At 42.8% G+C, this 23,903-nt stretch overlaps 4 protein-coding genes, 1 non-coding gene and 1 pseudogene across 6 annotated transcripts; 5 read left to right on the forward strand and 1 right to left on the reverse strand.

Moving 5' to 3' along the window:
• Positions 1 to 130: 130 nt before the first annotated feature.
• Positions 131 to 5,063, forward strand: LOC133929048 (serine/arginine-rich splicing factor SR45-like). Of its 2 annotated transcripts, XM_062375646.1 has the most exons (13): positions 131 to 380; positions 1,324 to 1,434; positions 1,963 to 2,051; positions 2,588 to 2,634; positions 2,701 to 2,781; positions 2,872 to 3,034; positions 3,220 to 3,460; positions 3,538 to 3,606; positions 4,006 to 4,125; positions 4,245 to 4,317; positions 4,467 to 4,504; positions 4,616 to 4,711; positions 4,793 to 5,063. In XM_062375646.1, the coding sequence occupies exons 1-12, from the start codon at positions 223 to 225 to the stop codon at positions 4,683 to 4,685; spliced, it is 1,260 nt and encodes a 419-aa protein (XP_062231630.1). In that variant the 5' UTR covers positions 131 to 222; the 3' UTR covers positions 4,686 to 4,711; positions 4,793 to 5,063. The 2 variants fall into 2 exon arrangements, with proteins under 2 accessions (XP_062231630.1, XP_062231621.1); XM_062375637.1 differs by having other exon boundaries at positions 132 to 380; positions 4,616 to 5,063.
• A 129-nt stretch (positions 5,064 to 5,192) lies between these two features.
• On the forward strand, positions 5,193 to 8,043 carry LOC133929041 (pentatricopeptide repeat-containing protein At3g13880-like; annotated as a pseudogene).
• Positions 8,044 to 8,290: 247 nt separating this feature from the next.
• TRNAA-UGC (transfer RNA alanine (anticodon UGC)) lies at positions 8,291 to 8,363 on the forward strand. The gene has a single exon. It is a non-coding gene; the product is annotated as a tRNA-Ala (tRNA).
• A 363-nt stretch (positions 8,364 to 8,726) lies between these two features.
• On the reverse strand, positions 8,727 to 17,423 carry LOC133929062 (phosphatidylserine decarboxylase proenzyme 2-like). The gene is made up of 21 exons (XM_062375658.1): positions 17,176 to 17,423; positions 16,926 to 17,005; positions 16,313 to 16,337; positions 16,150 to 16,209; positions 15,885 to 15,953; positions 15,397 to 15,489; positions 15,258 to 15,308; positions 14,354 to 14,437; positions 14,168 to 14,259; positions 13,928 to 14,083; positions 13,720 to 13,804; positions 13,500 to 13,611; positions 12,947 to 13,047; positions 11,931 to 11,978; positions 11,022 to 11,168; positions 10,162 to 10,257; positions 9,932 to 10,006; positions 9,716 to 9,808; positions 9,288 to 9,374; positions 9,139 to 9,189; positions 8,727 to 9,020 (listed from the first exon to the last, which is right to left on the reverse strand). Exons 1-21 carry the CDS (start codon positions 17,353 to 17,355, stop codon positions 8,877 to 8,879), a joined length of 1,929 nt encoding a protein of 642 aa, XP_062231642.1. The 5' UTR covers positions 17,356 to 17,423; the 3' UTR covers positions 8,727 to 8,876.
• Positions 17,424 to 18,585: 1,162 nt separating this feature from the next.
• Positions 18,586 to 20,447, forward strand: LOC133929073 (NAD(P)H-quinone oxidoreductase subunit O, chloroplastic-like). The gene is made up of 6 exons (XM_062375669.1): positions 18,586 to 19,026; positions 19,159 to 19,214; positions 19,316 to 19,381; positions 19,623 to 19,664; positions 19,792 to 19,851; positions 20,097 to 20,447. Exons 1-6 carry the CDS (start codon positions 18,777 to 18,779, stop codon positions 20,124 to 20,126), a joined length of 504 nt encoding a protein of 167 aa, XP_062231653.1. The 5' UTR covers positions 18,586 to 18,776; the 3' UTR covers positions 20,127 to 20,447.
• A 719-nt stretch (positions 20,448 to 21,166) lies between these two features.
• On the forward strand, positions 21,167 to 23,691 carry LOC133929082 (probable gamma-secretase subunit PEN-2). Its single transcript, XM_062375681.1, has 3 exons — positions 21,167 to 21,315; positions 21,635 to 22,032; positions 23,409 to 23,691. The coding sequence occupies exons 2-3, from the start codon at positions 21,729 to 21,731 to the stop codon at positions 23,570 to 23,572; spliced, it is 468 nt and encodes a 155-aa protein (XP_062231665.1). The 5' UTR covers positions 21,167 to 21,315; positions 21,635 to 21,728; the 3' UTR covers positions 23,573 to 23,691.
• Positions 23,692 to 23,903: the final 212 nt, after the last annotated feature.

Consider the following 23,903-nt stretch of genomic DNA (forward strand, 5'->3'; position numbering starts at 1 on the left):
CCCAACCTCACAAATCACAAAAGTGTCCTGGCTGAGGGCAACGTTCTGCTTCTGCAGCAGGTGGACCCGAAGAGAAAATCGCAACCAATCGCATCCGTCCACCACAACACGTGGGCGGTAGGCCAGAGCCAAGGACTCCCACTTCATCTTACACCCCCCCTCCCCGCTCAAAACCCTAGCCCGCCTCCGCTCGCCCAGCCGATACTGCCGCCGCCGGGGACGATGGCGAAGCCTCGTCGCGGCCGCTCCGGCTCGCGCTCCTCCTCCGGATCTTCCTCCCGCTCCATCTCCTCCGGCTCCGTCTCGTCCCGCTCGCGCTCCCGCTCGTCGTCGTCGTCCTCCCCGTCCCGGAGCCGCTCCCCTCCCGCACCCAGGCGCAGGTGAGGCCCGACTCTCAACCTTACGGATCCACTGACTTTAGGGTACTCTTAGATTTTGGTTCCCGTGCGTTTTGTTCAGAGATTTTGGGGGGTTTAGCGAGTTATTTCTTAGACCCTGCTCCATCTCTTTCGATTAACTGATCTGGGTGTCACTTAGTTAAAAAAAAAAATGAAAACCCTAGAGCTTTCCGTAGACTTGGTCCTAAAGCTTGGGTGGTTAAACTGCTCCTTGATTTGTTCTTCTAAATCTATAGTTTCTAGAGAGGTGGAGCATCGCTTAGACCAATATTATATGAACGGGCTGCAGCTGGAGTATTTAGTATAAGGCTTGTTGATTCTGGTATTTGTACGTCTAACAATGTAGGCGTGGCTTGCATGTTCAAAGTACTTTCTGTTGAATACAGTTAGTCCTTGTGGCATTCAACAGAATGGATGGAGTCATTCAGTATCTGACAGAACCAAATTTTGGTAATACATAATAGTTGTATTGACCATTAGAAAATTCGTTTTTGAATCATGCTTGAGATAAGCTGGAAATTTAAGTTAAATGTTGGACCCTACTTTCAGAGTTCAGATGGACTTCTTTGATTTGATCTAGTTCCTTCTTGTTGACTTATTGTTTAGCTGTAGCGATGCGGGCATGTGGTTACCTGCATTTGCTACTGAAATTTGTTTGTTGGTGTCTATTTATTGAATTCATCCTGCCTACTTTTGGTTCTTCCCGTTAATTCATAACTCGCCATGTTTTTACTGTTGTCATGGGCTCACGGCGGTCTAAACTCTAAAGTTTTTCCCTTATATGAAGTCCCTTAGTTTTTCCCATACATGCTTTCTGCTTTTGTGAACATGGTTATTTGATATTGTTCTAAAGAATAGTTATGCTTCACATGCTAGTTCTCTTTAACCTCAGTGCATTTACATATGGATACTATTATCTGCCCAGCTCACCTGGAGCACGGAAAGGTCGATCACCTTCACCACCTCCTAAAAAAGGTTCACCCTCAAGGAAAGGCCGTTCACCATCTCCGCCACCTAAAAAGGCTTCACCTCCTAGGTATGAGTTTGCAGAGTATCTGTGTTTTTTATTTTAATTTTCTGACTCTACATTGATACTTATATGTTTAAGCGTGTTGTTCAACTTGCTAGTTGTTACTACATTTTTATCTGGTAGTATTGTGTGTAATATGGGATGCTGTTTGTGGGGTAATGATACAAACTACAAAGCTTGTTTGAAATGCCTATTATATTGGAGCTTTCAAATCATGTTAGCAAGATGAAGTACTAGTAGCTTCTGATACAATTTGTTATTTTAGCTGCTACGTTTCCACTGACTGTTTGTACTCTAACTGACCTTTTTTTTTGGTACCCTGTAATTTTTTTGGGGAAGTTTATTTGTGTACCTAACCTGCTGCTGGGCATTTACTTTACTGCTTGTTTCTCAAAGTAGGAGTTGCATGTTTAGAGATTTCGTCTATTCCCCAGGCAATATTAACTTAGCATTGTTTTGCGCTCTCTTTCTGTCTCTTCCTCTACATCTATCTGGTGTGCCCTACAATATTGAAAAGGTGGTTATTTGTTTCAGGAAAGCGTCTCCTCTTCCTGAGTCGGTTGTTCTCCACATTGATCATTTGTCAAGGAATGTTAATGAGGCTCACTTGAAAGAGATATTTGGTGAGCCTGTGTTTACACTTTCATGGGCTTTATTCTTGTTGGAAGTTTAGTGATGTTATGGTTTTAGTTATATTGAACTATTACTCAGATAGTGAAACTAGATTTATGTTTGCATTTGCATGAAGTTTCCGTATGTGATAGTTAATCGAGCGACCTCTTAGCATTTGGAGACTCTGTTGACGATGTGAATATTTGAGTATTTAAATGTCGATGTTATGCTTTTGGGGGTTTTAATTTCTTTTTCTATCTCCAACTGTCGTATTTTGCATGATGTGCCCAGTTTTAAGGTTGGTTATGTGCTAACCATACTGATCTTCTTGCTGGTAGCTTCATGCTTAGGTGTGTTCCTGTCACTATAGTAATGGGCAAACACAAATCTTCATTAAATCTAGTAGGATTTTACTGTTACACTTGACATAAGATGCTTTTAACAAACTGTTGCATCCAAAATTAGAATAAATAAGCGTTTTTGAAAAGCCACCATGTTGCCAAATGGAGCCACAAACTATATTGGGCTAATGATCCATGTTTTGTAGGAAACTTTGGTGAAGTGGTGAATGTGGAGCTAGCAATGGACCGATTGGTAAGTGAATTTGTTGTTCTCATTATCCGAGAGAGCTCCTCTTGACACCTACTCGTCGTTTTATAGGTTAATCTTCCTCGTGGGTATGGATATATTGAATTCAAGAAGAAAACTGATGCTGAGAAGGCTCTTCTTTACATGAATGGTGTATGTGTTCTGCCCTATGTTTATGCATTCTGTCATTTTTTTGGTTGATAAGTAAATGGCCAACAACTTACTGCTAAAAAATTTCTTCAGGCGCAAATTGATGGAAATGTTGTTAGGTTGAGATTCACTCTTCAACCACGCCAAAGGGCTCCTTCACCTATGAAGGCTCCTCCCCCTCCAAAAAGAGATGCTCCTCAGAATGAGAAAGCTGCTAGCAGTGCTGAAAAGGATGCTCAGCAGCGTCCTAGGGAACGTAAGTTTCTGAAGCGTTGTAACTTATAATTTAGCCATTGAGATTACTATCCCATAGTGATCATCTGGTTCTTCCATAACCACCTCTGTTTGTTGCTTGTTACTTTTGCTCCAATCTAGGATTTAGTTCTGGAGGTGCATGTTTCAGCTCTCTGATGATTTGAACGTTTACGTGCGTATCTGCAGCATCTCCACGAAGAAAGCCAGCTTCACCTCCACGAAAGCGATCTCCAAATAGAAGGGCCGAGTCACCCAGGCGTCCACCTGACCCATCACCTAGGCATCGTCCTGATTCTCCACCTGTTCGTCGTCGAGCAGATCCTTCCCCTGTCAGGCGTGGTGACACACCTCCTCGCCGCAGACCACTATCTCCAGTTAGAAGGCGTTCTCCTTCTCCACCACCTAGAAGGCATAGGTCACCGATGCGGTGAGCAATGTGTAAATACCTTATATAAATCTTAGGTATTGTCACTGAAATTGCTGACACTATCTTCCCAATTACAGTCCTTCACCTAGGAGGGGTCGTGGCAGTCCTTCACCACGCAGACGCTCCCCTGGGCCTCTTAGACGCCGGTAAGAAGTCTCTTTCAGCTTGCCTCTATTTACTATTTTTGTACAATATCCCTGCAATGCGATATATTGTATGCACTTTGAGACGTATGTATACAATATAGTGCATTTTCCTGATGTTCAAAATGTATCAAGTATGCTCCATTTTTATATTTCACAGCTGTGGATTGCTTGTACCTATCCCATGTTTATACTTGACTGTATATCTCGCACATGATTATGTGATTGGTTTCTTTGAGCTGTTTGCTAAAATTACTCTTTATTTGGATACTAGCTTTACCGTTTTCTTTTTGTGTTGGGTTCTGTACTTCTGTTGTGCCTGAAGGTTAATTTTTTTTCGTCCCTTTATTTTGTTTTTGTGTGGTAGAGCCATTGTGTTCATTCCTCTTTTTCTCTCTCTAGGTCACCACCCCCAAGGCGGTTGAGGAGTCCACCAAGAAGGCCACCACCTCCACGTCGTTATAGTCGTTCCCCTCCTCGCCGCCCTCTCCACTCACGGTCCAGATCAATATCTCCTAGAAGGTATTGTATTTGTTGAGATCTTGCACTAAATGCCCAAATAATCCAGCGGAGCTCCTCTCTCTTTTGTTCAACATCATAGGTGCTATTCCACAAAGTTCTAATTCTCTTTGTATTAGCAGGGGTCGAGGACCTCCATTGAGGCGTGGAAAGTCAGATTCATCATATTCTCGATCACCCAGTCCTCCAAGAAAGGTGAGCACTACATCTGCTGTGGTGTTTGCAACCCAAAGGAAATGGTGTTTAATGTCTGCTGCTGTTGTTGCTGTTTAAGCTGTGTAATACTTAGTGGTTATATGTTCCACCTAAAAATATGGTTAAATTCTAATACTTTTGCTGTACAGGGGCCAAGAAGGGTGTCAAGGAGTCGCAGCCCTAGGAGGTAACACGTTTTTTTAATGTAACATTTTCTGGTAGTTTTGCGCTTGTTGAGATATTTTAATATATGGTTGAAACAGTTTAATTTGAAAACTCACAATGTCATTTCTTGCAGGCCTCCTAGAGGAAGAAGCATCTCTAGTGACAGTCGGAGTAGCAGTTCACCTTCCCCTAGGCGCAGGTAGAACTCGTGACATTGTGTTTCCGGCAGGTAAAGCCTTTTATCCCTTGACTCTATCACTATCGTTTGCCTGTGCTTGTGAGTTGCTGTGAGCTCAAGTGTTGGTTTGAGGAGACGATGAGAGAATTCTTTTGACGGCAATGCTCCCGATGGATCTCGCTTAACATGCTACGTGGAGTCTCTGGCCTATGACTTGTACTCAGACAAATATCTGCTATGTTGGTTTATGTACTTGTTGCCTGTACCGAAGTACTACTTTCTGAAGTTGGTTTTTTCGCTTAGAAGGTCTGGATCAGAATATTTTGTAATGCCGAATACTGCTGTGTTGGTTTATGTACGTAGAATACTGTCGTCGTGGAAAGTATTATTGACTTTCGTTTAATGTGTGCTGCCTGCTGCTATTTTGTTGTACGGGTTGATCAATACTTTTCACCGAGGCCTGTATCGCGACTGTTGGATGACAATTTTTCAAAACTCATGAGCCTGGACAGACAATGCGCGTATGTTCCTTGTCTGTCGCGGCGTTTGCTAGTCTTCTCGGTATGGCGTCACGTACTCGGGCGAGAGATGGGTCCCAACTTGTTTTGAGTTGAAGTTGTCTCGCCGGCGCCGTCGCTCGTCGCCTCGCCAGCCACCGAGCATACTTTTCTTAAGAGGGAAGCGTTGGACCGGAGTGAATAGACGGTCGTCAATAAACGCTATCGGCCTCAAACTGGACCCAAATGCATGGCAGTTTTTGAAACCTCTCCCGCCTCTCCTCTCCCTTGCGGAGACGGAGGCTGAGATGCCACCGTCGTTCGCGTTGCGTCCATGGACGCCTTCTACCTCCACCTGCTCCGCTTCTGCGCCGACCTGCCACACGTTGCCGCCGTGCACGCCCACATCGCGCGCGCCCACCCGGCCGCCTCCCTCTTCCTCCGCAACTCCCTCCTCGCCGCCTACTGCCGCCTCGGGGGCCCCTCCCGGCCCGCCGCCTGCTCGACGAAATGCCCCGACGCAACGCTGTCTCGTTCAACCTCCTCATCGACGCCTACTCCCGCGCCGGCTTCGCCGAGCAGTCCCTGAGGGCCTTCGCGCGCGCGCGGGGTGCGGGGGTCAAGGTCGACCGGTTCACCTACGCGGCCGCGCTGGCCGCGTGCTAGCGGGCGGGCGACGTGAGCACTGGCAAGGCCGTGCACGCGCTGGCCGTTCTTGAAGGTCTCGCCAAGGGGATGTTTGTGTCCAACTCGCTTATCAGCATGTACGCCAGGTGCGGCGAGATGGAAGAGGCGAGGCGGGTGTTTAACGTCGCCGATGAGCACGACGATGTCTCCTGGAACTCACTGGTCTCGGGGTACGTCCGTTCCGGTGCGCACGGGGAGATGCTGAGGGTGTTCGGTCTGATGAGCAGGTGCGGTATGGGTTTGAATTCGTTCGCGCTTGGGAGCATCATCAAGTGTTGCTCTTGCGGTGGTGATATTGGAGGGCACATTGCATTGGCAGTTCATGGATGCGTGGTGAAGGCTGGTTTGGACAGAGACGTGTTTCTTGCAAGCGCGATGATCGTCATGTATGCTAAGAAAGGCGCCTTGAGCAATGCTGTTGTGCTTTTCAAGTCGGTGCAAGACCCAAATGTGATTGTTTTCAATGCAATGATTGCAGGATTCTGTTGGGACGAAGCTGCAGTTGGCAAGGAAGTCACAAGAGAAGCATTAAGTCTGTATTCAGAAATGCAGAGCCGAGGGATGCAACCTACTGAGTTCACATTCTCAAGTGTTCTACGGGCGTGTAACTTGGCTAGGGAGTTGAATTCGGGAAACAACTACATGCACAAGTGCTCAAACACAGTTTCCAAGGCGATGGCTTTATTGGGAGTGCACTCATCGACTTGTACTCCAGCTCTGGTTGCATGGAAGATGGATACAGGTGTTTCAGATCTCTTCCTAAGGAAGACATTGTCACCTGGACATCAATGATTTCAGGGTGTGTTCAGAATGAGCTTTTTGAGAAGGCACTGAGATTGTTCCAAGAATCATCATGTTGTGGATTGAAACCTGATCTTTTCACTATATCGAGCGTGATGAATGCTTGTGCCAGTTTGGCTGTTGCAAAGACTGGTGAGCAGATCCAGTGCCTCACCACAAAATCTGGTTTTGATCGGTTCACTGTCACGGGGAATTCATGCATACATATGTATGCTAGGTCAGGGGATGTTGACGATGCAACTCTGAGGTTTTAGGAAATGGAATCACGTGATGTTGTCTCTTGGTCTGCAGTGATATCAAGCCATGCGCAGCATGGTTGTGCAAGGGACCCTTTACGCATTTTCAATGAAATGATGGATGCAAAAGTGGCGCCTAATGAAATTACTTTTCTCGGTGTCCTTACTGCATGTAGTCATGGAGGATTGGTTGACGAGGGACTCAAGTAAGCCTTTGTCATATCTTTCAAGTCAGATCATTCATTCAACTGCACATCAAACTTTCTTTGTTATGCATGCCTCATATGTCCATCTCCTTTGATGATCTCATGCAGGTATTATGAAATTATGAATAAGGAATATGGGTTTAGTCCAACCATAAAGCATTGCACTTGTGTTGTCGATCTCCTTGGACGAGCTGGGAGGCTAGCTGATGCTGAGGCTTTTATAAGGGATTCGGTCTTCCTTGATGACCCTGCTGTTTGGCGGTCTTTGCTGGCCTCATGTCGTATTCATGGAGATATGGAGAGAGGTCAACTTGTTGCGGATCGGATAATGGAGCTGGAGCCCACTTCCTCGGCATCCTATGTAATCCTTTACAACATGTACCTGGATGCTGGGGAGCTTTCCTTAGCTTCAAAAACTAGAGATCTGATGAAAGAGCGAGGTGAAAAGAAGGAACCTGGTTTTAGTTGGATTGAGCTAAGGTCTGGAGTTCACTCTTTTGTTGCCGGTGACAGGTCCCATGCAGAGAGCAATGCAATATACAGAAAACTGGCAGAGATGCTTTCCAGGATAGAAAAGTTGGCAATCGGTGGTAATGTTAGGACGGAGTCAAATGACATCTCTAGCAGGGAGCAAATTTTGGTGGGTTGCCACAGTGAAAAACTAGCTGTGGCATTTGGAATGATTCATTTGCCAGAATCAGCTCCTGTACGAGTAATGAAGAACTTGAGAGTTTGCCGTGACTGCCACTCGACTATGAAATTGATATCAAGGACTGCGAGCAGAGAAATAATCTTGAGACATCCAATTCGCTCCCATCACTTCAGAGGTGGTTCTTGTTCTTGTGGGGATTACTGGTGATGACCTGTACAATTGTTCTAGGTTGAGTCTTGGAAGATAAACATGACCCATTTTGTATATTACAGATTGCCACAGCATGAAAGGAAAGACTTGTGCAGTGATGAGCCTTAGCCTGCGTTGTAGGTGTTTACCCGAGAGAAATATAGGAGCATATCGGGTTTTTTTCCCTGGCCATACCTGACTGGAGTAATCTGTCCTTAACCAATGACGCAATTGAAGCCTTACTTGGATACTATTTTAACGAAGTGAATAATTTTGCCAAAAACCTTGTCTCCACAAGTTCCAAAGCATAAATCATGTTGAATTGGCTCATCGATTAGGCTATATAAAATAACAGGCAGACAGGGGATGTAGCTCAAATGGTAGAGCGCTCGCTTTGCATGCGAGAGGCACGGGGTTCGATCCCCCGCATCTCCACTCGGCCAGATTTTGGTTTTCTCTTTTATTTTTTTTTTATCTCGCTGGCCGGTTTTTGGCCCCCCCGGGCCCCGGGTGTTCGTTCGTTCAGTTGACTTGGGTGGGCTCCACTCGGACGGTAGAAATCGGCCTCGACGTTCACGCTCACTTGTTCGCTATAATTTTTCTGGGGGGTAACGTACGACAGATCCACTGGGGGAAAACTACGCACACGATTTTTTTTTTCCCGACAACAGGGTGTCAACTTATATTTGAAGCTAAACTATTCGTGCATCTGATGAAATTGTTCGTCAGTCATGCGGCTCAAATTTCACTAGAAAATATATCAACCTGCTTCTCATAATTAAGTTTGCTCCAGGAAAATGAGATCCAGCAGTGAGCCTTTCATTGAAATAGCAATATTACGAAGCTAACGTGAAAATAATAATTGCAACTAGTGGTCGCGAATACTTCCTACTATTTCCTTGTGCCTGCAAACTATATGAATTTTACAGCTCTGTACCGTGGCGCGCTTCACTCAAGCGAACATTTCTGCAACTCAGGGACTTGCAGCTCCTTGTTCCTTTTGGAGACGCCCAGAGTCATGCCAACAGAAACAAGGGTTTCGAGCGACCTTCCAGTGTTGGCCACAAGATCAGCATCAAATTGTATCGCATCCTACCATAAAAAGTCAAAAAAATTTGCAATAATTTGGCTTCAGAATCTGTATGCATGGGTGACTTCGATTTTTTTATATAAAAAAACACAGTTTGTTAGCAAACGGGGATGAGCAAACCTTCTCGAAGATGCATATCACTGTGCTCCCTCCAAAGGAGAAATACCCAAACTGGAAGAGAACAAAAAAGATGAATCAGATAATTTTACACATTAACACGAGCATCAGGATTCTTACAATATAGTAAGGGATAATGCATGAAGAAAAACCTCATCTCCTTTGTGGACGTAGTCACCCTCATTTTTTAAGAACGTGATGCTTCCTACCATGGTTGCTCCAATGGCAACAAATGCTACCTGAACCATGCCATCAGAAAAAAAACATTGCATGGTGAGTAAGGGTCAGGTAAGCAAGCTACTGGCAAAGCTCCATGCTGTTTTGAGTTCATTAGTTCATCCCAAGGAAATGGAAAGCACAAACGAGTGAATCAAGCAATGTGCTTTGACATTCTTGATGCTCCAAAAATAAATATGCAGAGATATGCTGATAAAACAAGCATTTCACAAACGGATCTTGACAAATTCTACTGGTAAGTGGTAGCCTCTGGTGATGGTCCTACTGATCCCAAAGATTTAAGAGCTCACGATTGAAAGTGGGTGCCCGGTAATATATAAGGGACAAGAACACAAATTCAAACCTTTCCAAACTCGGAAGTTGATATCATTGCGATAACTCTTTTATTCTCCGTGAATACATTGCAATACTTACTATTCACAGCGATGGGATTGACCTATCGAATGAAAAGATACCAGTGTCAGTCAGATGCTGAGAAATGGTACAAAGAGAACAGAAACAGAAACACATCCCTTTCCACACACAGGCATTAAAGCATGCCAATATAAGTATTCTATACCGTATACAGGCATCCAGGAATCTCCACAAATTTCTCCACGGTTCCGGAGACTGGTACATGAAACCTATGGTAATCCTGCATATTACAAAAAATGTAAGATAAATAATTGCATAGTATGTTTTCAACAAAACATTGAGCCTTTAGGAACCAAATACATAGACACATATGAAACCAGTATTAATAAGTGAGGATTCTTTTTTTTTTCTTAACAAGGAGATTAAAAGCTGTACCTGAGGTGCAAGCCGAAAAATGACCAACGATCCATTGCTTAAAGCATTCGAGTGCACATCCGGTCCTACGAGACCCTCAACTGAAAATTTGCGGCCCTAGGAACAGAAGACATACTACAATGAGACTTCAACTAAACACTCTACCATAAGAAGGATCATGTTGTGCTTACATGACCATGTCCCATCACTCGTAATATGGTAACAGTTACTTGATTACAACATTTGAGTAATGATAATGTAATCATCAATAAATGCTGCAGTCCTATTCATGTTACCCTGGTATATAGATTTATCTTCACCTTGAGAATCATGCTACCTTTACAGTATCCTGAAAGTACAAGTAAAGCAATCAACCTATCCCATAGACATCACTTCAAAAGCGCCATACTCCTGAAAGGCCCAAATGCAACAGTATACAATCCTTCACCTTGGCATAGGAAAGCTACCGGCTATATGCTTTGATTCATAGGATGCTAGGATTCTTGTTTGTTTGTAACCATGCCCTTGATTTAATGGCTAACGGAAGATGACGGGCACTGAAGACCAGCTAGAAGTTAACAGGCAAAGCACTGTACATTACTGCTCACAGTGTGGCACACTGGGACTAATGTGGTAAGCATTCCTATATAAGATGACATGGGACATATATAGTGGACATGACTGTTTCCCCTTTACCATGCAACTGTAAGGAAAAATCAGGACATATCATATGAAATAGACATCAGTTTTAGTGAGATTAAATTGGTTCAAGAATATACTGGCCTCCATTTATTGCAAGTACTTAGGTTTTTATAAGGAACTTAAATCTCTAATGTAGTGATTTTCTGATTTAATCAAAATTAGTCAATTAATGCCTTTACCTTGATCCAAAGTCTTGTGCTCTCATCAATGGAACTGAAAGCCATTAAACGGCTATCAGCAGCACAGGTAGCAATACTGTCGTGATCACTGTATGCAATTGGTCTGGCGCCAGGCTTTAGTCCTCTTATGAAAAATTCGTTAAAAGTCTGCAAAGAACAAGTAATTCAGTGCAACAAATGTGACATCCAATCAATGTCTACTGCTTCATTCCAAAAACATTTAGTATTATAAGAAGCCCAACAGACAAGATAACAGGGAGAGCATTGAAGCACCTCTCAAATATAATATGACCATAAGCCTAAAGCAGAACAAGGTGACCCTCCATGAGGGCTTCTTTGGATATGCATGAATTAGACCAAATCCCTTCCGATTGTTAGGGAAATTAATTCCTTCTCCCACCAACCTGAAGGGAATGGGTCCAATTCACAAGTCCAAACAAGCCCTGAGAAATTCATAAAGAAAAGTCAACAAGGCTAGGAGTGCATCGACAACAGTCCAGCATTCCTCAAAGATATTAGTATGTCGAACATATTGTCACATTGGTAAACTTTTGAGAAAATATGAATAGACTCATGCAAGTACAGCCTAGCTACTGTGCAACAAGATAAGTAAGGCAATAACTGTTATGGCCGCTGTTACTGCAGCACTACTGTTCATGCACGTTAATGTAGCAAGGATTTGGAAGCCTTCTTCCCAATCAAGATTATCTCTTTCCATAAATATTTGATTACTTTCCTATGATAAGGAATCTAATTAGTAATTCACTTCACTTGAATTCTCAACATTATTAGGATGTGTTGCAGTGAACAAACAAACTGACTACAATGATAATATCCGCACAGACATAGAAACTTAAAAAAAAGGGAGGCGACCGTAAGTCAATAAATATGGAAGCTGGCATTACTAACCTTAAAACTTTCGATAGGGTCCTTGACCTCATCCATATTAATTTGATCCTGCAGTTATATATAATGAAAATCTAGGTTGACAACGGTGGTTTTATATAAAATGCAAATGTTTGCCATGCATTCAGAATTTCGGATGATGATCAACAAAATGGATCAAAACATAAACAATAAGACCAAATGGCTAGCATTTAGCAAGAATTAGTAGAGACGGTCAAACTACTGACGATGATACTCATACATTGAACAAACTGAGCCGTCAGGATTCAAACTACACAGTTAAGCTGAAAGAATCAGAAATGAAGACTGCACATGCAAACATGTTTCAGAAGACATTTAGAATTCTGCATTACCTCTAAGGACTTAATCTAAATTAAAACTTAGCCACTGAATAGGAAAAATAAAAAATGTAGTCTGTTGTTTTTCTGCTTTTGTGGTTTCTAGACTCTTTTACTGCTTTTTCTGCATCAGTCTCCTTGTATTGTTATTACTTTTACTATATTTCACTCTTATTATTATTATTATTATTAGTGTTTTCTCATTATTATTTTTATTATTATCATTATTATTAGTGTTTTCTCATCATCTTTTTAGTTGGATCTTGTGGGTTTCATCTTTAGCCTACCCCAACTTACTTGGGACAAAGGCATTGTTGTTGTTGTTGTTGTTGTTGGTGTCTAGACTCTTGTTTCCGAAAACAGACCTTCAATAACCAGTATAGACTTCCAGGATCACAAACCCTGCTTGGAATTACTCCAAAAGTTGTTTAAAACAAAGTTCCTCTTCACGTAGCACATATTCTATACATATCTGACCACGCGTGATTTGAAGGCACAAGATACAGTTATGCTAGGGAAACATTACAAAACTTCTTAAAAGTACTATTTATGGAAATCTGACCACAGAATATTTTGACATCATATACTCTCTAGGTTTCGTTAGGTTGTAAATCATGTGCATGTTCTTTATCAAGAATGAGTAAGACAAAAGGTTCAGTCCATAGTCTCCATACTCCACACCTTAAACAACTCAACGAACTTGGGAATATCTTTGGCAGATTCCGGCGAGTTCATCTTTTTTCCTTGCTTCTCAGATAGGTTCTTCAAGAGATCTTTAACACCTGCATGATAAAAATAGCAATTACACCGAAGGTATCAGTCTAGAGAAAGGTGCACATATCAGGTCGTGATAAAGACCACTAGACCAACTCTAGAAAAGAAAAAAAATTGTTGTGATAAGTGTAAATATCAGATATCCTAATTTTCATAAAGACACTAGAGTCCTAAATCCAACATCTTTCAATGACTTTTGTACGCTGGTTTCTTAAGTAGCTCACACAATTTTAGATCATCCTGTTTAAATGCAAGATTGTAATTGGTGATCGAACAGTTAGTTTCTTGTTCTATTCACAAACCAGCATTCTTCAGTATGATTACGCTGTTGCATGTTTACAAATGAAGGAAATTCAGATAATTTTGAATGAATCTATCTAGTGTACCTACTCAAGATGTGATTACATAAATCATTAATGGGAAATATGACACAAACTAAGATTGTATTGTTCCAACATACCTGTATTGATAAGAGTGAGCCCTACTTTTGATTGGTATAAAGCCCTCATGGACAACACAATCTTTCCATCAATAACCTCTTCAACTATTCTCTTTGTTCGCCGGTCGAAAACCTTATATTACAGCGTTGATTTAATGAAAGAAAGGAGCAATGCAATTGGCATATCTTCCTTCACTTACAACTTTAAGTTAATCTAACTAATGGAGTAACTGATACACACCAGAATATGTGAAGCTGTAGAGCCGGAGTGCAAACCAACATCATATGTGGAAAAATGTGCCCATTCACTGAGCTTGAACATCCACCTGCACATGACAACTATATGACCATAGAATAACTTGCTCATATTTGCATGACATTTCATAGCAAACAGGGGGGAAATGGCAGCAGCCAGACACTCAGACTCATTAATAAATGAATCATCTTACCCATATGAAGCCTGCTTATCGGTTAGAAATCCACCAGTCATAATCTGATTACCAGTTCCCTCATCAAAGCAAAGTGTCATATGTATCATATCGTTTATGTTATCATATTTTCCGAGAACTTCACCACAGACAGGACAGTTACTTATAAGTGGTTCTCTGAAAAAAGGGCAGCATAATCGATGATACTGCTACATTTTAGAGCTAATCAACAATTAAAAAAATGAAGTAGAAATGTGTTACTTTTCTTGTTGATCAGCCAGTAGGGCTGCCAGTTCATCTATGTCAACTATGCCATCACCATTTTTATCCGCTTGGCGAAAAAGCTCTTCAATCTAATGTATGAAAGAAATTAATAAGATACACTCAGCATAAGGGACTGAATACAACAAGGAACATAATCCCCAAGTTAATGGAATAAAATCAAACCTTTGTAACTGCTAGTTTATTACCAAAAGCTTTCATCAAGTCTGAGAATTCAGATAAGGAAAGTGTTCCATCTTCATTGTAGTCCTGTTGTAGCACGAGCAATGTTATGCCTTGCAGGGTGGAATACAAAGAAATAAAGGGAATAATTGTAATGCGAAAATGGCAAGCTGCATATTCGAAAGCATACAGCTATGTTCAGGTGACTGATGAGTGCTGTACATTAAAGAATACTGCTTTGCTTTGGCTGCTTAGTAATGGCAACAACAATAACAAAACTAAAAGAGGCGCAACAGCAGTAAATAAGGTATAAAATAATGCATAAACACACATTCATTTCATAAAAGCAGGTTGGAAAAGAAACAAGGAAGAAATGAATGAGTAGAAGTTCCAAATGATGTTTACTACAAAACCATCAGTCCATCACACCCCAATAGATTCTTCTTTACAATTCTGCCGCGGCATTACCATACACTCCTTAGTTTAACAGTTCTGAATAAACATATTTTTATATCTACTCATGCCATCTTACACTAGGATACTAAAAGTTCAGTTTGTCTCACATGAACTTAGTTTCATGTTCTATAATAGGAGGAAATGGTGCCTAGTTAAAATTTCAGACTATCAAAGCAGCAGAATTGAATTTCCTGACAAGCGGTAAACAATACTCTTCAAATTATTGAAGAGATTTTGGTTATGCTGCCCAAATAGTCCATGCAATGCTGAGAAATGCTGAAGTACCAATGCACTCACTTGTTGCAGCTCTACAGCTATTACATCCAAACATCAAACGCGCACAATTAATCAAAAACAGCATACAAAACTTTGGCATGCTCCATTCTTCAAGTGACATGAATATTAAGTTCTAATTATATATGAAGACATAGTATCAGTATTAAAAGAATACCACTATAGCTAAGACACGATGGGCAAAGCTTTGTTCTGTTTCAACAGGATCCTGCAACAGAGCCAGTGGACAAAAAAATTAGTACTTGGACGATGCTCCGTGAGTTCTGATGATAAAATAAATAAACAAGAGCAGTTACTTCGATGTAACAGGAGATGGATATGCTACCCACGGTAGTATTGGGTGATGATGGGTCCAACAGAGAAAGGTCCACAGAGTGTTCGTCTAAGTCCTGACATGGGAAATTTCAGTCATAACAATTGAAAATTCAACCCTTTCAAAAGAACAATTGAAAAATCAAGTTCAGGTCCACCAGATAGTTTTAAATCACTGTGAACTTGTCTATTATGGAACATAAGATCTACATTCCAAAGGAACAGAACGCTTCTAGTCTTAAGTCATCAACAGATGGGGCAGATATGCTGTGCATATACATATAAATTTGAATTCAGATACTCTACATTGTGCTACTCAATAAACACAAAGCACCCCATAGGATTTTCTCTTGCAAAAAGGTACTACAACCTACTGGACTGAAGAGCACATGTGTCTCTTCAGTAGAAAATAAGAAACAGCATGGATAGAGAGAAAAATATAATTCATGACTAAGATGAAGAACAGGGTTACCTTAGTAAGCATTTCATAGAGATCAACTTCACAGTAACCCACCAAAGTATTCTTGGAAAATCGGTTAGTCTGCGAAAATGTAGAAAGCATGTAACGGCACTGTATAGCAATTTTAGTTTGACTTATACTTCCATCAATACATGTTCTTCCGAAGCTGTTCACCAATAATTTGCTTATGGAAGCATTGTACATGAAACGCTTACAGCATAAAATAATACAGTTAGGCTCGAAGACTTTACTTTTAGCTAATGCAAGGGAAGCATACCTCAAAAACAGATATACGTGCAATATGAGGTCCGTTTGTTTCTACTATAACTTTCTTTTCCTGAAAATTTATCAACATTATCATAATAATGCTGAACTAGATGCACCAGAAATCTAACAATAACATTCAGAAGCAGCACAGAGAAAACTTGCAGCTTACTCACTGAGTTCCATACGGGCCTGTGAGTACTGCAACAAAAAAATGTTCGTAGATTGGAAACGGAAAAAAAAAGGTATTAGACGTGTCTCAATATGCGAATAAAATACATTACAAGCCGGAAGGAAGGAAAGAAGATGCAATTCACAATATGAAGTAGCTGTGGTATTTTATATTTAACTAGTAAAGCATACTATCTTTCTGAGAGTCCTTGCATTGTGGTCTCTCAAGACGAGAAAAAGGTACTGTTTTATTGATGGTTATCATTGAAATCGGGAACTGGCTGTTACAAAATAAGTCAGGATTTTTCGCCGTATACTAAACAGGTTGTCATCGCCAAAACATCAATGTTAATCTTGTACTGCTAGTACTCATCAGTAATTATTATAAGATAGGGTGCTAGCTTCGCAACCTAAGCACTTTATGCAAGCACGCAAAGTGTACAAGAACTTAACTCGAGAAGTTGCCTAATAACTTGCTATCCCGGCCGTCTAAACTAGAGGGCTCAGACATGTGAGAGTGTGAAATTAGTAACTATTGCACATCGATCGAGAACAGTTTAGAGCAGCACTGGGACAACATAGAAAGAAGCAAAGGGATGGGATGCAAAAATGACGCACTTGTCGGACGTCTCGGTGCGGTACGTGCGTTCCCCCAGCGACAGGCACGCGAAGAACTTGTCCTTGAACTGCATATCCGCCTGGCACACCAACCGAATCGAACAACACACACACACACACACACAGAGAGAGAGAGAGAGAGAGAGAGAGAGAGAGAGAGAGAGAGAGTTAATCACGACCAAATCTACCAATTCCGCCCGCCCAACGACAAGCGAGCCATGGAAAGTGACGGAGTGGCCGAGGGCAGTACCTTGACTATCCGGATGCGCGCGATGCCGGCGAAGTCGTCGGCGGCGACGGCCTTCTCCGACCCCGAGTCTTCACCAGCGCTGCGGTGGCGGTGGCGGAGGCGGCGCCTGAAGCGCGCGAAGCGCGAGGGCAGCGGCTCGCCGCCGGCGCTTGCATTGGCCCGGGACGCCGAGTGGCCCATTCGTCAGGGGCGGGACGCGGGGAGCGGGTCAGGGCGTGTGGGGAAGTTGGGCTTCACGCCCACGACCAAGGCGAGGGGCCTTTTAACCCTTCATTCGAAAAAAACTTTTTTGTTGACGCAGACCGGGCCCACATGTCTGCGGACTTTTCGCTGCCGCAGGTTCAAAACGGGTCCCACGAGTCAGCGAACGCGCGCGTCCTCACTCCCTCTGCCCGTGTGGTCCCTCCCCCCATAACCGCGTCTGCCATCGTCTGGCTTATTGGTGGGCCCGGCGTGGTCCCACCTAGGTCGGCCCCGCTCAGATATTCAATCAGTGCATTCTGGAATCAGTCGCCGTTGAAGGCAGGTACAGCAGCAAAACCAGACGATGACTGCAACCTTGCACGCTTGTACTAGTAAAACATAAAATCAGTGCAACCTTTTCGTACCACTTGCCTTTGTTTATTACACTCTTTCCATATCAGTGAAAGCAGCCGCTAAAACAAATCAGTGCACCCTTTCCATATCCCAAAAACTACAGAATATGCTTTAATTGCACGTTGGCTCGAAAGGAAAGGACAAAAGACTCTGAGCTTTGTTGGTTGCTGCCCTGTCAAATTTACCTGGTCTGAGCTTGTTCCTGAGAGCTCCCAAGTAGTGTTTGATTGGTGCCCCAATATGCTGCCGGACTCGGGCAACGAGCTCAGGCTCAAGAGTTCGAGCGCCTAGACCCTGTTTGTTTCAGCTTCGGATTCTGGCTTTCAGCTTTTATAATCTGAAGCTGAAACAAACAGGCAGATTTTAGTTATAGCTTTTTAAAATCTGTTGGTTGAATTGTGAGAATCTGAGAAACTGGTTTTTCTTAGCTTTTGATAGATTGTGAAAGTTTATTTTACTAAACTGTCCATTAAATTTTTTTAGAATCTACAGTCTAAAAGCTTTTCATAATCCAGCTTTTCACAATCCAGCTTTTCACAATCCAGCTTTTATAAACTGCTTTTCAGAATCTCTAGCTGAAACAAACAGGCCCTAAGTCCTCTCTCTGTTCTACCGAACATCTTCTTTCTTCTTGTGCCTGAGCAGGCAAGCTCCTTATACCTGAGCAGACAGCTATTTTGCTCACGCATCTTGACAAGGACACCAACCAAACAGACCCTCTGTGCTGCTATGTATGATTTCGGATTTCTTTTTAATGATGAAATATTGCAGGTTAAGCAACCACAATTGTCGGTCTTCTTCCTCCTCCTTCCCAATCCAATAATCCAATGGAGCCCGCCTCCTCCCCACCCAGATTTTTTATTTTTATATTTTAACTACTACTCCGTGGGCCTGTGCGTGGCCCAATCCAATTTGCGCGCGCGTCGCGTCCCGTCGCCTTATCCGCCGCGGTGCAATTCGTGTGGCACTTGGCTCGCGCCAACCAAGCTGAGCAAACTCTCGCCATGGAAGCTCTCGCCGCGACGCCTCGGGCCCTCTTCCCGCGCACGTCCCCGCCGGCATTAATCCCAACGGCGAGAGGGACGTCATCGGCCCGGCGTCGATGCGCCGCTCCTGTCAGGGCCTCTGCCGCCGCCGCCGAGCCGGCCGGGGAGGAGAAGCCGGCTGCTCCCAAACCAGCCGCGGCCGGGGATGGCGCTGCCTCGCCAGCGCCAGCGCCCAAGAAGATACTGAAGAAGAAGCCAGTCTACTCGAGTAAGCAAGACGCTCGCGCTCACGATGTTCTCCGACACACACACACACACCGGGTAGACGGATAGCAGAACCGTAAATTCCATCACGCCCTTGATGAACTGAACTCTCGATCCTTCCCTTGTATGCATGCAGTGAAGAAAGGGCAGATTGTGCGTGTCGACAAAGACAAGTACTTGAACAGCATCAATGTGGGTTCAACTCTTCATCCATCACTGCCTTTTAGTTATTTTTTTCCTGATTGATGCTTGTAGACTTTGCTGACTGTTGTGCATGATGTATTCTTTTTCAGTACCTGTCAGTGGGACATCCACCCTTTTACAAGGGGCTAGACTACATATACCAAGACCGCGGCGAGGTAATATAATCAGTTCTGCTAATTCTCGCAATCATGCATAAATATCATATTGCTGGCATTGCTAATAATCAACTTTCAGACTCGATCGCTAGTTATCTCATCACTGCTATACACGCATATTGTCCCGGGAAACATTTCCTTCAGTTCAGTGCGCTAATCAACCATCAACACGGCATGCAGCTAGTGTTTCTTTGCTCATTAGTCGTCATCTTCCCTTTCTGTTTTCTACCAACAAGTGCAGGTTTTGGACATAAGAGTCTTTGAAACCGGAGAATACGCCCTGGTAAGTCACTTCCAGCTGATTCAAGCTTCTTCTTTTTTTTTCTTTCGTTCCCTCTATTTCCAGATCAACTTACCTCTCGATGATAAGGCCTAGTGGAATTTTCGTGTTCATGAATCCTCCTCCGCAGATCGCGTGGGTGGGGATTCCGACACCACCGGCATGGCTACCAACTTACATGCTCATCAAGGTATATATGGCTACAAGCTTTGAACACTTTAACATTCTTCTAGCGTACGTTCTCAGATGATTTAATTTGCCCGTCTGAATAAATAGATTTCAGTAGTAGATTAGTTCCCTTTGGTAGTTCGAGGTCGCATATTAGTGCTACCACTTGGTGATTAAGGTACTGAAATCAACCGCGAACAGAGGGTATTGTCTGAATAAGTGGAATCATTAGGAAAACACTGGCCTAATTATGATTATTATTTTCAGTCGGACAAGCTCGACTACGAGAGAATATGATGGGCTCACGATCACGGAGACCTTCGAGGTGACTGCACACGATCAATCCCTGGACAACGCCATGCCGATATGCCATGTTCAGACTTCAGTCAGGTCGGGATGCAGTGTTGCGTTGCATGTATATGCCACTACGAAGACGGTCGAGGCAATGTGCCGTTCAACCATGGTCTCCACGTGAGTCGAAAAGGGAAGAAATTGAAAGCGAGAAGATTCAAAGTTGTTGTACCACTGATTCGATTATAAACTTTGTATTACCTTTTGAAGTTGACGACGGCAGTGCTTCTGGGTTCTGAACAAACATTAGCCCAGATTTTGACACTACTCCATCTGTTTCTCGATAGATGTCATCGTACAATTTTGTGCAACAATCAAATCAAAGCAGCAGGGGCGAAGCAAGAGCTCCAAAACTAAGTGCACACTTCAACGTATATAAATTTAGATGGTACACATACTTAAGATTAGTTGGTGGATAAGAGGTGAAATTGAATTACTAATATCTAAGATTTTTTTTTTCTCGATGCCGGTGCATTTCAGGTAGGTTGTTGTTGCTTCGCCCCTGAATCAAGTAGTAAGTATATTATGCATACGAAAAATTTCGTTTTTCAATACTTACCACTTTTGATCATTTTATTTGTTTTTAAATACTTATCACTTCACATTTTTTTAACTTAATTTCTAATTTTATTCCTACAAAATATCTCTTATCCATTTATTTACGTTAGGTTCTAGAATATTTTAGCTAGTTTCTAAGGTATTTTTGTCATTTCACATTTAAAATTTATACTATCTTTAGTATGTCTTGGTATGCATGTTTAGTCAAAAGTGATAAGTATTGAAAAATGGATAGAGTATATGTAAATGTCTAGCTTTCCAAAATCAAACCAATGAGTTTTCATACCAACTGCACATGCCCTGCCCTTCGCCGCGGAAAGATTTCCCCTTCCTCGTCCTCTCTCTGGGTGCCTCTGAACTCTGCCTGGCCGTCGGACCTCCTCCCAACCTCTATCGCTCTCCATCTGTCGTTGGAACTCCTCCCCACAGCCGGTCCACCCTGCGGCCGGCCGGATCTTTGCCTAGCGCCAGACCTCGTGCCATCGGCGGGCGCTGGAGGGTGAGCAACTCGCACTGTGCCAACCCTTGCGTCGCCGTTGCCGGAGAAGTGGAGGAGACACACCGGCGGGAAGGGAAGGTAAACCCTTCTTTTTTATTTTCTATTTTTGATTTTTCTGGTAATTTTTTCTTTGGTGAAATCGAAACATTTTGTTGAATGGCTTCAAACTTTTCTAGATTTAGGCTTAAAACTTTTCTCGAATTGGAACTTTTGGCACGATTTTTTTTTTCAAATTGAAACTGATGACTTGGATTTTTTCTTAAGTTGAAACTTTTCTCAAACTGAAACTTGAAACTTTTTTCCAATTGGAACTTTTTTCTTTTTCATTTGATTTTTTGCTTCAATTTGTTGATTGATTCTTTTTTCAGTTCAGTTTGTCGATTGATTCTTTTTTCAGAGCGAGACTCGTCCGCGCACGTGATCGGAAAACCTGAAAAAGGGTAACTGGGGTACCAAGCAACAACGACACAAAAGAAAAGGAAAAGCCAGCAATGGAGGCGAGGGTTGCAGGAGTGCCCGAAGACGAGGAGTCCGGCCTCCTCCCCCGTCCGTCCGCCGCCGGCCGCCGTCCATCCTCCGGCGCCCCCCGCTTCCGGCCTCCGCCGGCGGTCTGGGCGACGGTGGACGGCCCCCTGGGGCTGCCGCTGGAGGAGGCGGAGGGCCACGCTCGGCGCTTCTTCCTGTGGGGGTTTGCGTGCCTCCCCTTCCTCTGGGCCATCAACTGCTGCTACTTTTGGCCCGTCCTCCGCTCCCCGGCCGGCTCCTCCCCCGCCGCCTTCGCCCCCATCCGCCCCTGTGAGACTGAGACCCCCTCTTCTCATCTTTTCGTTATCGTGTAAAAGATCTGATATTCTCGTAATGCTAATATGTGATGAGTTGGTGGTTTGAGCTGCTCTTGACCTGTCGACGTCGTCTTTTGCGAATTGGCCCGTCTTGCGTTGAAATTGACATCTTTAGTGATTCTCTTATGATGTTGGATGCTGAAATATTTCCATTACTCTTAACTTTATGCAAATTGTAGTTGTAGTGATTCTTCAGAGATTAATTGGTCTTGGTATGAATCTATGAGTTGGATCGGTGTAAAATTTTTTGTGTTGAAACTGGAGGCTGGTGTTGGAGTATGATCTTTATTTCAGCCTTCAGGGGAACATTTGTTGTATCTTGACATTACGATTTAGTCTACGAAAGCACATTCTAAGTAGTCCTGACTCACAAAGTGTACAATGAGTTGGAACATCACTTGGGAAAAGAGTGAGTTACATTTAGTCGGAAATTAAGCTGGCTCAGAAAATGCTGCCCCGGTTGGACGGCACAGAACTTCCTGTGTTCGTGCTTGTTTTCTTCCAGTTTGACAGCTTGTACTGTACTAAGTAATTAGGATAGCTGTTATATGGCCATGCTTTGTAATTGATAATTGCTTGGAAAGCAGCATTATGTTTGCATCATCATGCACAATTCAGTAGATCTATGAAATCAAATATCTGCCATTCAGTATGTTCTTATCCTTGGAAAAGATTTTAAAGAAATATTGAACTAATTTTTGGAAGATACTACAGAAAAAGGTTTTGAGTTTCTTGTAGTGACAATACTGAGGACACCCATTGCTTGAACTTTTAACCAATTTGAGGCTTCTCGGTGGCATAGTTATATATGCTAATAGTTATTACTAGGTTCACCATGATATTTCCTTATGGAGATTAGCGGTAAATCTAATTCTTTTTCATGTAAAAAACTAACTTTAACTTGCTTACACCTCTTGAGAATAGCTGTCTGATCTTTTAGAGCTATAGTTCTCACATGGGCTAAACAGTGTGGTTGATCTCTAGTTGTTTGTTGGTTGGATATGCCATTTACAAGGTTGGTATTTCTTTGTAAACTGAAAGTTAAACAGAAAGAAGAAAATATCTCAACTAGAAGCTCTTTGGGGCTATTTAAGTTCACATGACAGCCATTTTCCAACTTGCCTGCATATTATATTCATTTTGCTTCCATGGTTATCGCGCTTAGGGTTTTGGGAAATAAGTATTATGTTATCATCACCAGTTTTCTATTCTTTTACTTCTTTTCTTACTAGCTTAACTCCTACCCTCTCTTATCTTGGTTAGATGCCATTACATCCTGTGATGGCATTGTCATTTGCAGTTTCTTACACACGTGAATATCCTGTGCAGATGTTGTGCGATCCGCGATTGGCTTTACCGCCTTCTCTGTGGTTCTGATCACCTGGGCCACGACTTTTATTGTTGGAGGTGAGCGATTGTTCGGACCAGTGTGGAATGATCTGGTAATGTACAATGTCGCTGACAAGCTTGGCATCTCTGGATTCATGGGATAGCCCCAATGTATTCCTTACTTTGAGCGGAGTTGCTCTGATCATTTTATTGTCTCACTGGTACTCCAATATGCTTTCCTCTGGAAAAGCTAGTTTCATCCTCCTGGGGACTGAAAAAGTCAGTAACTGTCTGTGGGTGAGGTCAACTATGGTGGTTCGATCCATGTAGATTTTACATTTTGTTTTTTTTAAAACATAGTCTACAAAAAAACAAATTTTGAAAATAGATCTTTTTGCATGCTACCATAATATTTAGCTGCGTGGCTAAACTGTACGGCGCTGTGACAATTGATGTCGTGGTATCTACCACATATGATCTCCTGCCTTGGACTTT

Source organism: Phragmites australis, chromosome 1 (assembly GCF_958298935.1).
Source record: "Phragmites australis chromosome 1, lpPhrAust1.1, whole genome shotgun sequence".
NCBI lineage: Eukaryota > Viridiplantae > Streptophyta > Magnoliopsida > Poales > Poaceae > Phragmites > Phragmites australis.